Consider the following 13,953-nt stretch of genomic DNA (forward strand, 5'->3'; position numbering starts at 1 on the left):
CCACCAGCCCCCCCCCCCCCGCCACCCCCCCATTTGGGCTGATTGGGCTGGCTGGCTGTGGGGAGGGAGAGGTTGGCCAATCATGGGAGGTTGGCTGTGGGAGCCAACTGACCACCAGGGGGCAGCTCCTATGTTGAGTGTCTTTCCGCTGGTGGTCAGTGCACTGGTGGTCAGTGCGCTGGTGGTCAGTGCGTGTTATAGCAACCAGTTGTTTTGGTTGTTCGATCTTAACGGTCACTTAGGCTTTTATATATATAGATTTTTGCCAATTTGACAAGAAATTGATATACTTTTGATTCATCCACACCAGATAGCTATTGCTGTGTTGGCTGTTGTCCTTTTTTAACTTGACAATCTAAGGGAAAAGAGGTCAGTTCTCCTCACTAAATAGTCTGTGCTCCTCACTAAATTTTAAAAATTCTTGTGGCACACAGGTTGAAAATTTCTGGTCTAGGACCATGATGTCTGTATACCAAGCTAGTGACCATGAACACAGGTCATATAAAACTTACCCAGGGTTTTTTTTTTTTTTTTTTAACATTTTTATTGATTTCAGAGAGGAAGGGAGAGGAGAGAGACAGAAACATCAATGATGAGAGAGAATCATTGATTGGCTGCTTCCTGCATAACCCGGCAACCTGGGCACGTGCCCTGACAGGGAATCGAACTGTAACCTCATGGTTCATAGGTGGATATGCTCAACCACTGGGCCATGCAGTCAGGCAACGGAGGTTTTTAATTTGCATTTCTCTGATGCTTAGTGACGTTGAGCATCTTTTCATATATCTATTGGCTATTTGTATGTTCTCTTTGGAGGTTGGGTGGGGATGTTGGAGGGATTGAGCAAAAAAGAAAATAAAAAAGAGAAAAATCTCATGGACATGAACAACAGTGTGGTGATTGCTGACAGAGAGAGGGGGCTGGAGGAGGTGGAGGAGAGTATAGGGGGGATAAATGGTGATGGATGGAGACTTGACTTGGGGAGATGGACACATAATAGAAGTGTACAGATGATGTGCTGTAGAATTGTGTATCTGAAACTGGTATAATTTTGTTAACTGGTGTCACCCCAATAAATTTAATAAAAAGGAAAAAAACTCCCAAAACTCACCCAAGGGGAAATGTCTCTCCAGCTCCCCTCTGCTTACACACACCCTGTTAACTGCAGGGAAGGAGCTGTAACCTCAGCTACATCTTTGACTCCTGCAGGAGGCAGGCGAACCACAAGGATCCAGTGTGTGCTCCAGTCCCTTGTTATTCAACTTAGACGCCCCGGTGTATTGCGAAGGCATTCTAGCTGTAGGGAAGATGCTTGCACAGTGCACCACCAGCAGTGCTTGGGTAGAAAGCTAAAATAGCCTACTGTTATTCCACAGAATCTCTTGATTTTTTGATGGAAAGAATCCTAGCCGAGCAAACTGTTCTTTGCCTCCAGTCAACCTCTGGGTTTGCTCAGCTGCCTAAGCTCTGTGAGAGCAGAGGAAACAAATGACCCCAAGCTAAAGCCCAGATCCTGGTTATGCAGTTATGTCTCAGCCACAGACGAGGGCCCTGATTCTGGGGTGCTCAGGAGACAGAGTGATGGTAACTGCAGCCCCGTGGCTGGTAATCTAGGGGGTTCCAAAGTCAGGCACCGCCCCTCCCTTCTTTTCCTTCAGGCTGTGGTCTGGCACCGAGCAGGAGATATTTCCTTTGAGCCCCGCCCAGGGATTCCCTGTGCTTCTGGGCAACAAAGCCTTGACCATTTCTAACAGGCATTACCAGCATATTCTGACCCCAGGAAAGGGGACACTCTGCCCAACTTTCCGTTTGCCGTCACTGTTTCATGCTTTCCCACACCAGCAGCCTCTGACCCCGCCGCAGTGCACGTTTTGCCCCCCCTACCCCGCCTTGACCCTGCTTATGCAATCGTCGGTTCTCAACAGGTCCAGGTGGAGAGGAAGCCTTCGATAGATCGTTGCTTCTCAGACTGGAGCATGCAATATTTACCTGGAAGGCTTATTGAAACAGATTGTTGGCCCTCGCCCCTAGTTCCTTCTCTGCCGTAGTAGATAGAGCCTCGTAATTTGCATTTCTAACAAGTTTTTGGGAGGTGCTAGCAGGTGGGACCACTTTGAGAACCACTGTCTTGGATAAAAGACGATGCCGGGGCGTGAGCTCCTTTTCTCTCCTTCTCTCCCCGCTGCCTTCTCACCTATGCCATTTCCCCCTCTCCATAGTAGATTTCGCCTTTTGGACTCCGTTTCTAAGGGTTGCACTCCTGTTCCCGGGTGCGGGCAGATAGAGGGTTGTTAGGGACGAATCCTGTGGGCACTCCCAGCCCTGCCCAGCTTTGCTCCCACCGCTGTCCCTGGTTTCCACCGCAAACGCTGCCCGCGCCCCCTCTGCGGTGGTGGAAATCATTCACCCTCTTTCCCTACTCCCAGCGTTAAGTGCAATCTGTTCAGCAACTTCGCAGAGGTGGCCGGGCTCGCCCCGTGCTCCAGCGCTCGCCCTGGGAAGCTCCCCTGTTCGGCTGCAGCCCCCGGCGCCAGACCAGCCTGGGGCGCAGGGGCCATTTGCGTGTAGACTCTGCTGGCTCCGCGGGGAAGGGCGGGCGCAGGCGCTGGAAGCTCCAGCGTTGAGCTCCGCGAGCCGAGCCCCAAAGGGGGGAGGGGGCGCAGCAGCGTCAGGTGGCTGCTCTGCGTCCCCGCGCGCCGCCCAGTCAGTCCCTGCTCAGCGCTCAGCCTCTGCGGAGCCGGAGCTTGGGGGAGCTTGGGGCTCGAGACCCCGGCGGGAGAAGCCGACCCGTGATCCCTCCGATTGCCCATTGCCCTCTCTGGCTCCTGCTGCTTCTCCCACTTCCTCTCCCACTCCGCGGCCCCTGGACGGCGAGTTTTGCCTCGATCTCCAGGGAGAGAGGAGTGGACCCGAGGCGCGCAGCCCGGCTGAAGTTGGGCTCGGCAGGCAGCCTTGATCCAGCTGCGCGAGGGGGGTGGGCTGGGGCCGGGGGAGAGGAAGGCGCCGTGAAGGGGTCTGGGTCTGGCCAGGAGAGACGGGAAGAGAGGCGCTCGAGTTGGCTCTTCCCGCTCCCCCGCCCCGGGGCGCGGGGCAGGGGGAGACATGCTGAGCCCGCGCCCAGGCGACGGCCACCGCGGCTGCAGCCTCAGCAGCAGCTTGAGCATCAGCACCGGCGGGACAGCGACAGCGGGGGCGGCGCAGGCGCATTGTGCCCCGCTGAGCCTGCAGTTCCAGAGCCCCGTGTGCGGCACCGCCACAGTCTGGGCAGCGGCGGCCGGGGGAGCGCTACTACCATGAACTGCCTGGTCCTCCTCCCCAGAGCTGCTCATCCGGGTCGGGCTGGAGACACAGTCTGGGGACCCCGCCGCCGCCGCCGCGCCCCCTCTTCTCTCGGCTCCATCTTCTCTTCCACCTTTTCCTCCTCTTCCTCTACCTTCTCTTCCTGCATCCCCCCCTCCCCCGCCGCGGATCCTGGCCGCCGCTCTCCAGACCCAGGATGCCGGGGGGCAAGAGAGGGCTGGTGGCACCGCAGAACACATTTTTGGAGAACATCGTCAGACGCTCCAGTGGTAAGAAGAGTTGCAGTTCAAAACACCCCGCTGCTGTCCTGCCCACGCGCGCCCCCCATCCTCCCCATCCCACCCCTCTCCCAGAGCGGGTGGGGGATGCAGACAACCCTACCTGGAGGCTTCAGCTACTAGCTGGACCTGATTTGGGGTGGGGGCAGGAATGAGGCGGTGGTGGAAAGTTAGTTGCATACCCTCCTCCCGACGTGCGCACCCCCCTCCCACCTGTCCAGAACCAGGAACCGGAGGGAGCTAAGGGGGAGCTGGCAGGGTGTAGACACGTCTAGAGAATAGAGTTGAGTTTCAGTTTGTTGAGGGATGTTTTCTTGTTCATCCTCTTTCCACACCGCCCTCCCGCACCCAAGTAGGTGGCAGAGACTGAACAAATTCTTAGAGTTTAGTTAATCTCAGTGCAAGGGTTTCCCTCAAGTTGGGAATGACTGCAAAAGTGGCGACTTGATAAGATTCAGTCTGGCTTTTGGGCCCAGTGGGTACTGCTGAAGGGAACCTTGGACCAGGGAGAGGAATTGAAGTTGGACCTCATGAAGAGGGGACTTGAACAATGGGAAGACAGTTACCATGGTCACATTTGTGTTGAAAGTTTCTTTCTTTTCTTTTTTTAATTGTGCATTGACCTATAATGATTCATGTGATATTTGATTTGACTTAAACAGGAGCAATTAGAAGGGAAGCAATAGCTTCTGTGCTTTTATAATAACTGGAGAAAGAATTTTAAAAATGCTATTTTACCTGGCTACTGATGTGAAGGTTTTCTTACCTTAAAGTGTCTTTAAAATACCACCATTTATGCATTTATTTCCTCCAAGATGCTCCGAATGGTGATGCTTATATAGTTCACATTATAAGACCTTGTAAACGTTGCATTTTACGGAAATCTCTACATCTTCTACTTGTTTTTAATTCTTTTACATAATTTTCAAATTTTATAAGGAAGATATGTAAAGTATCCTTTAAAGTGCTCCCCCCTTCCCCTTTAGAGGCCTGTATTTTATTTTGAGATCCCTTGCTTGGAGAATTATGAGACATTTCTGCATATTGATTAGTGTAGAGCTTAGACCAAGGCAATTGAAATCCTCTCTGTATTTCCATAACTGTTTATTTATTCATTTGCCCATTCATTAAAACAATATATTTTTGGGTGCCTTATACAACAAGACCCTCTGTGGGGTCCTTTGGATAAAGCAATGATTAAGACACTTCAGTTCCGAAGAAGTTCCCTGCCTAGTGGATAAGACCAAAGCACCCTCAAATGACAGTAAATCATTAAATATAATTATGCTTTCCCTGAATTAGTAGAATATATTATATTAATTCTTATATGAGGATCCCTTCTAAAACTAGGTTTGAACATATTTCCCCTGATTTTGGGACTATGTATATTTAAATGTCCCAAGCTATTTTTCATAAAGTTCTGACGTGTAACTTTATTTCTTCCACTGTGGTCAGTACCTGATACTATACAAGTCTAGAGTAGACTTTCTGGGTTGAAAAAAAAAAAGCGAATTGGCCTGATCTAATTTAAGAAACCTATAATATTTTTTTAGCCATTGCAGTGTAATTTCAAATGTGTTTTTGATTTCTATGATGATGTAAAATATAAATTTACAATGGTAGGCAATTTCTATGTTTGTCTATTACCTTTTTGTATTCCTGTTATTCAAGACCTCAAGTACAAGGGGATATTACTGTTAAAACAACCAGTTTGGGAAATTTAAAGGTTATTAGAATTAGTTATTTAAAATACGTGAGTCTTATTTCAGCTTTCTCATCCCCTTGAGTTCTTTCAGAATAAAGAATAAAACCATGGGCTCTCTGATGCTCTACAGGGTAACCAGAAGGTCACAGTTCTTTGACTGAAGTTTACTAATTCAGCATCTTTGAAACTTCATATACAGACCGGAACTGTGCGCGGGTTTTTAGATTACCTTTTATTTCAGATAAACCATGAAATTGAGACTTACCTTGTGTGGCTTAGAAATATCTGCTTCTGTTGCCTCCATTTTACTTCTCCCATCTAAATGAATGACTGTTCTATCTTTTCCACATGTCATGCTTATAATGCTTCATTGGTTCATTGGTTCTTGCCATGGATAACACCTAGTGCAAATGGAAATTTATCTGTTTAGGCATTTTACATACCATCTCTAAGCGCTTATGGGTAACTTTTAATACCACTACTCAAAAGCTCTGAGCTGTGTTTGAATTGTGTTAGATACTTAAGGTTAGTATATGCACAGGTGTATGTAATAAGTACTGGAAAGTCTCAGAACCACTTACATAGGAAGAACCCTGGAAAATAAGAATCACAGTATTAAGTTGGTCTACATATTCATGTGAGAGTATCCCATAATTGCCATTTCTATATGACTTGGCCGAGAAATAAATTCATTCTGAGAAATTGTTTAATTGAGATTAACAGAGAAAATGCTCTTCAGAATTCTCACAGATCGAGTTCATCTCAGTGAAGATTTCACTATTCTCTAAATCAAGCATGTCAAACTCACAGCCCGCGGGCCGTATGTGACCCACAATGAATATTTTTGTGGCCCAGCCAATATAACGGTGTGAGCAGGTATTTACAATTTGAAAGGAACTAATTGTCAGATCCAGGATTACTGACATTCACCTTGGGTCAGTTTTGAAGTAATCGATGTGAATAAGATTTCCCCCGAAGCAGGAAAGATAGTAGCAGAGAAGAGATGCAAGTGTCAAGAAGAAAACATTAATTTTATCATTGCTCTTTTTAAAAAAAAATATTTTATTGATTTTTTACAGAGAGGAAGGGAGAGGGGTAGAGAGTTAGAAACATCAATGAGAGAGAAACATTGATCAGCTGCCTCCAGCACACACCCTACTGGGGATGTGCCCGCAACCAAGGTACATGCCCTTGACCAGAATCGTACCTGGGACCCTCAAGTCCACAGGCCGATGCTCTATCCACAGAGCCAAACTGGTTAGGGCTATCATTGATCTTGTTCTTTTTTTTTTTTTATACTGTACTTTTAAGAATAAACCTACATTTCTATGAAAATTGAAGCTTTTGTTTTTTTGCAGCCCACATAAACTTAAACCTTGTTTATTTGGCCTGTGTTAGCCTTTGAGTTTGACATGCTTGCTCTAAATTAACAACATTGAAAGTGAAGTGTTGGTAGAGCTTTAGTAGAAAAAGAAAGAAAAGCAGGCAGTACTCCCAATATATTTAAGAACTGGAGAGATAGCCTGGGATTGTCTGTTTACTTTTACCCCTTGAAATGCTTCTCTTTCTGATACAACATCATTTCTTTCTTATGAAAAGATCAGATCTTTTAGTGAGAGTCGGATGACATAGAGACATATACATAGAGATGCACACAGATAAACATAATGACCAGCATCCACCTAGATACAAAGATAGATGCAGTAGAAAACCCTCTCTTTCTCACACACACAGAAATGTAGAAACAGAAATACAGAGGGATGGGGGAGGGAGGGAGGGAGGGAGGGAGGAAGAGAGATTAGACATGAAAGGGAAACAGACACAAAGCAAAAACAAAACAGGCTTATTTGTCCATGGATATCACTAATGAGCTGAAATCTCAGCCAATTAGAAAACCATCAGAGAACTTCTTGATGATGCAGAACCAAAGAGCAAGGAGTGTGGTATATTTGGGTATACTTTTTAAACATGAGGCATTCCTAATAAAATTCCAAACTTCTCAGTTGCAATTTCCCAGAATAATGGTGCTATATTCTGTGCCCTAGAGTAGCACTGTAGCCTATTTGCTGTTATTTCACACCTCCTGATGTGGGGTTTTTATTTTCCTTATTTAGTTAACTCAGTCTGTTATGGGAAGGCATTTCAGATTATTACTGGTGATTCAAAGTCTGTAAAATAAAATAATGAGGGCCATTGAGTAGGATGGATACACACACACTTTATAGACAAATACCAACATATTAGAGATATACTGAAACTCCTTCTTTCAGTTTAAAGATAAAAGGCAAGATCATTTTAGACCAATAAAAGGAAATCACGGATTCTTGGCATGTGATTCCAGTAGGTATAGAGAGCACATTATTACTCCAAGAAGTTGTAAAGGTCAAAAGTATAAAAAGCAAGGTTTAGGTACATTATTTTTTTGGCTAGCAGCAGGAATAAATTGGTAGGTAGAAAAAGTTTGGGAACTATATAGTGAGTTCATAACACCATATAAAGTTTCCGGCCCAAAGTGCTATTGACCAAATCTGTGTCTGAAATATTATTAGGCTATCTTCCATTATTTTAATTTCAATTATTTATGTAAGCTATTCATCAACATATATTAGGCTGTAAGGAGCAGTAAGCTCCTGGGTAAAGGGAAAAATCACTGAAATAAAACAACAGTTTTCAGAACTATTAGGTGGGAATTTTAGATTAGAGAACAAAACAAAACATTTCCAAGGTCTTCAATCTGATTATATCTTTGGCAGCACTTGCTATTCAGATGTTGTCTTTGATTCCTTGAGAAGTCGGCAGAAGTGGTTATTTTGGGTGATGGTGAACTAGGTTGCCATTTCGAAAAATTCTAATTTCGGAAATAATGTATTTTTATTAGAAATTAAGTATTACTCTTTAACATTTTTAGCATTATGAAAAACTAGAAATGTTTTTCTCTTTAGAGAAAAAATGGGCCCAGGAAAGAAGGCAGAAGCGGTAGTATTTTATGAACCACTTAACTTTCAAGAGCAGTTCAAGATACTCAATTTCAACCTTTCTAGAGGTACTCAGGTTGCACAGCCATTTCTTTACTCAGTGATTTCTTATAGGACTATCCACAATTATTTTTGTACTGTAATTAATATTTGTAAAGACTGGGATCTTAAAGGAGAACCCGTGGGAGAAGAAATAGAGAAACTAGTGATTTAAAACCAAAACAAGAAAGGAATAACAACTTTTAAGCATTATGCACTTTAAAAGAAATGGTGAAAAAAATGGCTATTTTGGGTATAAATTTCTTGATATTTTTTTCTTGGAAGATTTTCTTTAACATCTAAACCACTATTCAGGAAATATTGATAAAACTATGTAGTATTTTAGAAGCATTGGTTTACTCAGGTATTATAATGTACCTCTTCACTATGACGATATCATAGAGGTTGAAATTATACTGACAGCTTCCTAAATAATATTTACAAATAAGCCAGAGGATTGTCTCTGGCTTTAGAGCCCACGCTGCATTATATAACAAATGCAGCACTTCCCTGACTAGAGAGCTGGTTACCCCAGGACACTGTTGTCTTCATTAGAATTGAAGACATTCACTGTTGTCTACCTTTTGCTTGATTCCAGAAGTAGGGTATGCACAAAATCCATGTACCTCACCATCTTTTAACTGCCCTACGAACAGAAACATAGACAATATTTTTTTTGATAGAAGGGAGCAGCTATGAGTATTTTGACAGTGACTGCTTAGATTTCCCAAAAGAAATCCTTTAGTTTAGTCAATATTTACCTCTGACTTTCATTGTTAACAATAGCTGTTTGCTAGCATGGACAAACAATACTTCCACGTTCTCCAGGGTCTGGCCTAGGAAAAAGGGTCCTATGTATTCTTCTCCAAAGCTCTGTAGTTAGGATTTACCACAAGAGGTCACTATAGGTTCTGTCACAGGTGAACCAAGTACTTATATTTTTGTTCTGTTTTCTTTCTTTTTCCCCCTCAAGTTTGATGGGAGGTTAAAATCAATGTTGTTAGTTGTTACTCTTGGAAGAAAATATTTAAAATGTAGGACATAGGAAAGTAAAACGAAGAAAAGTATTTATTTCTTTTAATTATGACAATCTTATTTTAGTTGAAGGTGACCAATCTTTTGTGACTGTATGAATGGGGTATTAGTAAAAGCAATTTATGTAAAGAAATAAATTTAAATAAATTTTGGACTAGCGGAAGATTTACTTTAGCAGATGGTGGTGATATATATAAAATATAAAGAAAATGCCACATAAATAATGTTCATACTGGAAAGATGAATATACATATATGAAATCTTAATAAAATTTGTCCCCTAGTATATGTCTTGATATAATTTATATCAAATTGGTGAAGGAATTGGTTCAGGACAATACCTTGATTTTATTGACAGATAGTGCACAGATTTATGATTACTTGCCTAGGATATGATTCTAGTATTTTGATATTATCCAAATTTTTAAAATAAAATATAGAGTTAAAACAAATATTCTCCAAAGTTCTCCAAATTTACTACCCCAAAAATATGATTGGAGGTAATCTACTTTAAGAGGTGTTATTTCCTAGAATCTTGATTATAGTCTGAATCTTGATTATAGGGATTTTTTTTCTTTTTGGGAGGGCTAGAAACCACATACTGAGATATGCTTTGAAATGTCCTAAACAAAATTAGTTTTAATGGGAAAATTAAAATATGCCATATAGTAAATTTATGAATAAAATAACTATGTCGTGAAAACAAATAAACATAAATAACAAGTCACAGCCAAAAACCAGTTGTAACTGTTGTGGAAACTGAGGTTAAAGGAAGTAGTTTTGATGTGCTCTAAGAAATGGATATTTATAAAACATTTTCCTTTACCAATAGCAGAGTTGGATTATAAAAATTTCCATCTTATGTTCTTGTAACACACACCAAAAGGAATGAAAATGATAACTATGGGAGGTACTGGATAAAATAATCAGCTTGATTGTGGTAATCATTTCACAATGTATACATACATCAAACCATCAAGTCGTATACCTTAATTATATACAATTTTTATTTGTCAATTGTACCTTAATAAAGTTGAAAAAAATCCTCACTACATTCCACCAAATACTCTGACTTAATAATGTATGGCATGACTCCTTTTCATCATTGAGGAATGAATAAAAAGAATTATTTAAGTATCCTTATTTAGTATCATGTAGAAGTTAATACTGGAAAGGTTTAGTCTTAAAAATTATTTGATCGAGTGAGGGCAATAATAATATAGTCTCATAAATCAGTGTGTGTTTTAGATGTTTTTTAAGTATTTGGTTGTATATAATTACTATTAAAAATATCTTTATATACATTCTTGAAAGTAGTTTTGTGATGTTTTAAGTTTTCACATGGAAAAAGGTAGAAAAATTAAGTAAGGAGTAGAGTAATTTAGAAAGAGTGGCTGAAAAGCTATTTGAAATTTTGTTGTAAAGAATTTCTCTTTCTTGGGGTCTAGTCCCATGAGAGAAATAAGTACTCTGTACCAAGTCCTATTGATTTCAAGAAATATGTGATTTGAGATCTGAGCTAAAGTACACAATCATAGCAGTTCCTAAAGGTACTGACATAGAACTGGAAAGTCATCAAAATGTCCCTATATGAACTAAGCTCTGCAAGGATATGGGTCATACCTTGCACACCCTATATAATAAAAGGGTAATATGCAAATTGACCCTAACAGCAGAACGACTGGGAATGACTGGTCACTATGACAGACACTGACCACCAGGGGGCAGATGCTCAATGCAGGAGCTGCCCCCTGGTGGTCAGTGCCCTCCCAGGGAGAGCTCTGCTCAGCCACAAGCCAGGCTGATGGCTGCCAGCACAGCAGTGGTGGTGGGAGCCTCTCCCACCTCCTCCAGCACTAAGGATATCGGACTGTAGCTTAGGCCTGCTCCCTGCTGGCAAGTGGACATCCCCCGAGGGCTCCCAGGCTGCCAGAGGGATGTCTGACTGCCAGCTTAGGCCCAATACCCCGGGGAGCGGGCCTAAGCCAGCAGGTGGACACCCCCTGAGGGGTCCCAGACTGTGAGAGGGCACAGGCCAGGCTGAGGGACCACCCCAAGTGCACAAATTTTTGTGCACCGGGCCTCTAGTACTTTATATCCTCCACTGTGAGGAGCACATAGCACTAAGTACTAGTTGAATACATGATTTTTTATTATGTCTCCTGTAATTGATCCCTCCAAACAATGCTGATTAAATTTGTTAAGTAAGCTTGTATAATTAATTGCATACTTTAAAATACTTAATCAATGTGCACATTTGAAAATGGAAATCGCATTGTGTAGGGCCAATCAGATGGATCTCATGAGAGCATGGGAGGTGAATGTGTAAGTGATCTCATGCTCATTTTATTCCAACTCGATATACAGCTGAAATAGTTTCCATCACTTTTGTTCACATCTCCCAGGGCTTAAGAGCTCAACTATTTTATGCAAGAAAGAACTGTTTAGAAGTTTATATATTCCATTTAAATTATTTTTAAAACAACTTTGCAGTTAGGAGTTGCTGATGATAAGTTTTATCATTGAGAATTGATTCTTACCAGGTTAAGTATCTTCTGAGTGTTTTTGCCTTGTGGAGTAGCTTACAATCCTATTCTGTATTCAGTGGAAGAGGGAAAATGGATTTTGGCAATTTAGAGACTGCAGGACCAGCCTCAGACCACCAAGTTTAACTTAAAAAATCAAATAACTCACTTAGATTGAGGAGGAAAGTTAAACTCTATCCTGATCTTCTCTAGAAGTCTTTTTTTTTTTTGTCTACCAGCATATATATATATATATATATATATATATATATATATATATTTTTTTTTTTTTTTTGGGGGGGGGTGGGAAATTAAAGCATAATGAGTTTATTTTGACATAGTTATAGCATTGAGAAAATAGAAGAGTTTTTCAATGAAGCTTAAATAATCCCAGAATGAAGTCCCTTAAAAACAACTCCCATCCTTTTGCTGGATCCTCATACTCTTTCTAATTAATCATTCATTAATTCAACAAAAATGTATTGAGTGCCTACTGTGTGCTAGACACTGATCTAAGCACTGGGGGTGAATAATGAACACAATGATAGTGATTTTTTTTAAAAAAAATGTGAGGGCAGTGTACACATTCGTTAAGAGCCATAGGTTCTGGAGGTTTATACTAGAGTCCTGGCTCTGATATTTACTAGCTCTGTGACTTATGTATCTGTACCTAGTTTTCTCCCCTGTAAAATACAAGTAATAATAGTACCTAGTTTATGGTGTTGGAGAGGTAATATGTGCAAAGTGCCAAGAACAGTGACTGGTATATAAGTATTCGTATCAGTGCTGTTAGTTATTATCATCATTTAGATGTTTAAATCTGAATGCACCATCTGTGATTGATGCCTTTACTTCTTGGTCACCATTTCTTTTTGTATCTGTTTTCAACTGATTTCTGTCTATACCGTAATGTTGAAGCTTCCTAGAGGGTTACATACAAGTGAACATTCCTATGAATCTAAAGGCCTTTTATTTGTTCGTATTTTTCTGGCTTCACAGGATTTGAGACTGTGATCCCCTACCCTCTCCATCTCCATGTTCACCTTTTGGATTTCATGTCTGTACTTCCTCCTGCCCTTTTCCCTGGGTTCTCTTTCTGTTCCCTTTTGCCTCTCCTTTTCTCCCCTCCATCCCTTCTTTTTTCTCCTCTCCTCCCTTCTGAAGACTGAACAGTCATCCATCATCTGGGTTCAACCTTCAGTGGTCTTTCTTATATCTTCACCCTCCTCTTCAGAGCACATTTGTCCTCTGTGCTGGCTCTATCTTCTCTGTGTTCCAGTCCCGGGTTTCCAATGGCCTGTACAATTTATCCTCTTACACTTCTCACCAGTCACCTAAAACTCAACATGGCCAGAACTGAATTCATCATTGGTTTTGGCTTCAAACAGACTTAGTTTCTTTGGTATTTCCCCATTTTTGTGTGAAAGGTATTGTGATATAATTACCAATCACCTGGGTATAAATTAATTAACTCATTCTGCACACAGCACTTATGGAAGGTACAAAAGAAATACATGGCACCCTCCAGGAGTTTAGTTGGTTAAGAGTGCCATCTCAATATGCCAAGGTTGCAGGTTCAATCCCCAATCATTTATTACTTTTTAGAGAGAGAGGGGAAGGAGAGGGGAAGAGGAAAGGGAAGGAGGGAGGGAGAAAGATGGAGAGGGAGGGAGGGAGGGAGGGAGGGACAGACAGAGAGAGAGAGAGAGAGCCAGAGAGAGAGAGACAGAGAGAGATTTATTTGTTGTTCCACTTATTTTGTTGCTTCTTATTGTGCCCTGACCAGGGATTGAACCTGCAATGTTGGCATATTGAGATGACACTCTTACCCAACTGAACTACCTGGATGGTGCCATGTACTTCTTTTGTACCCTCTGTAAGTGCTGGGTGCAGAGTGAGTGAATTTATGCCCATTCACTATACTGACTCATCTTAGGGCATGAAATATGTCTGTAAGTGACAGCAAATGCAGCTATTTTATATATATATAATCATGGACCAAAGAAAGAATTAGAGATGGAAAGACATTATCCTACTCATTCCTAAAGCAATCTCTCTCTCTACTTGAGCAACAATAGTCAAGGTAACTGGTAATCT

The 13,953-nt window shown here is 41.8% G+C and overlaps 1 protein-coding gene across 1 annotated transcript in view; it reads left to right on the forward strand.

Moving 5' to 3' along the window:
• Window positions 1-3,491: 3,491 nt before the first annotated feature.
• The window catches only part of KCNH5 (potassium voltage-gated channel subfamily H member 5), a 255,555-nt gene continuing 245,093 nt past the window's right edge, over window positions 3,492-13,953 (forward strand). The window contains exon 1 of the mRNA XM_070418754.1: window positions 3,492-3,569. Coding sequence (XP_070274855.1) covers window positions 3,497-3,569 — 73 coding nt within the window. The 5' untranslated portion in view covers window positions 3,492-3,496. The remainder of the gene's footprint in view (window positions 3,570-13,953) is intronic.

This window comes from Myotis yumanensis, unplaced genomic scaffold, assembly GCF_028538775.1.
Source record: "Myotis yumanensis isolate MYYU_CA2020_CCGP unplaced genomic scaffold, mMyoYum1.0.hap1 SCAF_1, whole genome shotgun sequence".
Classification (NCBI taxonomy): domain Eukaryota; kingdom Metazoa; phylum Chordata; class Mammalia; order Chiroptera; family Vespertilionidae; genus Myotis; species Myotis yumanensis.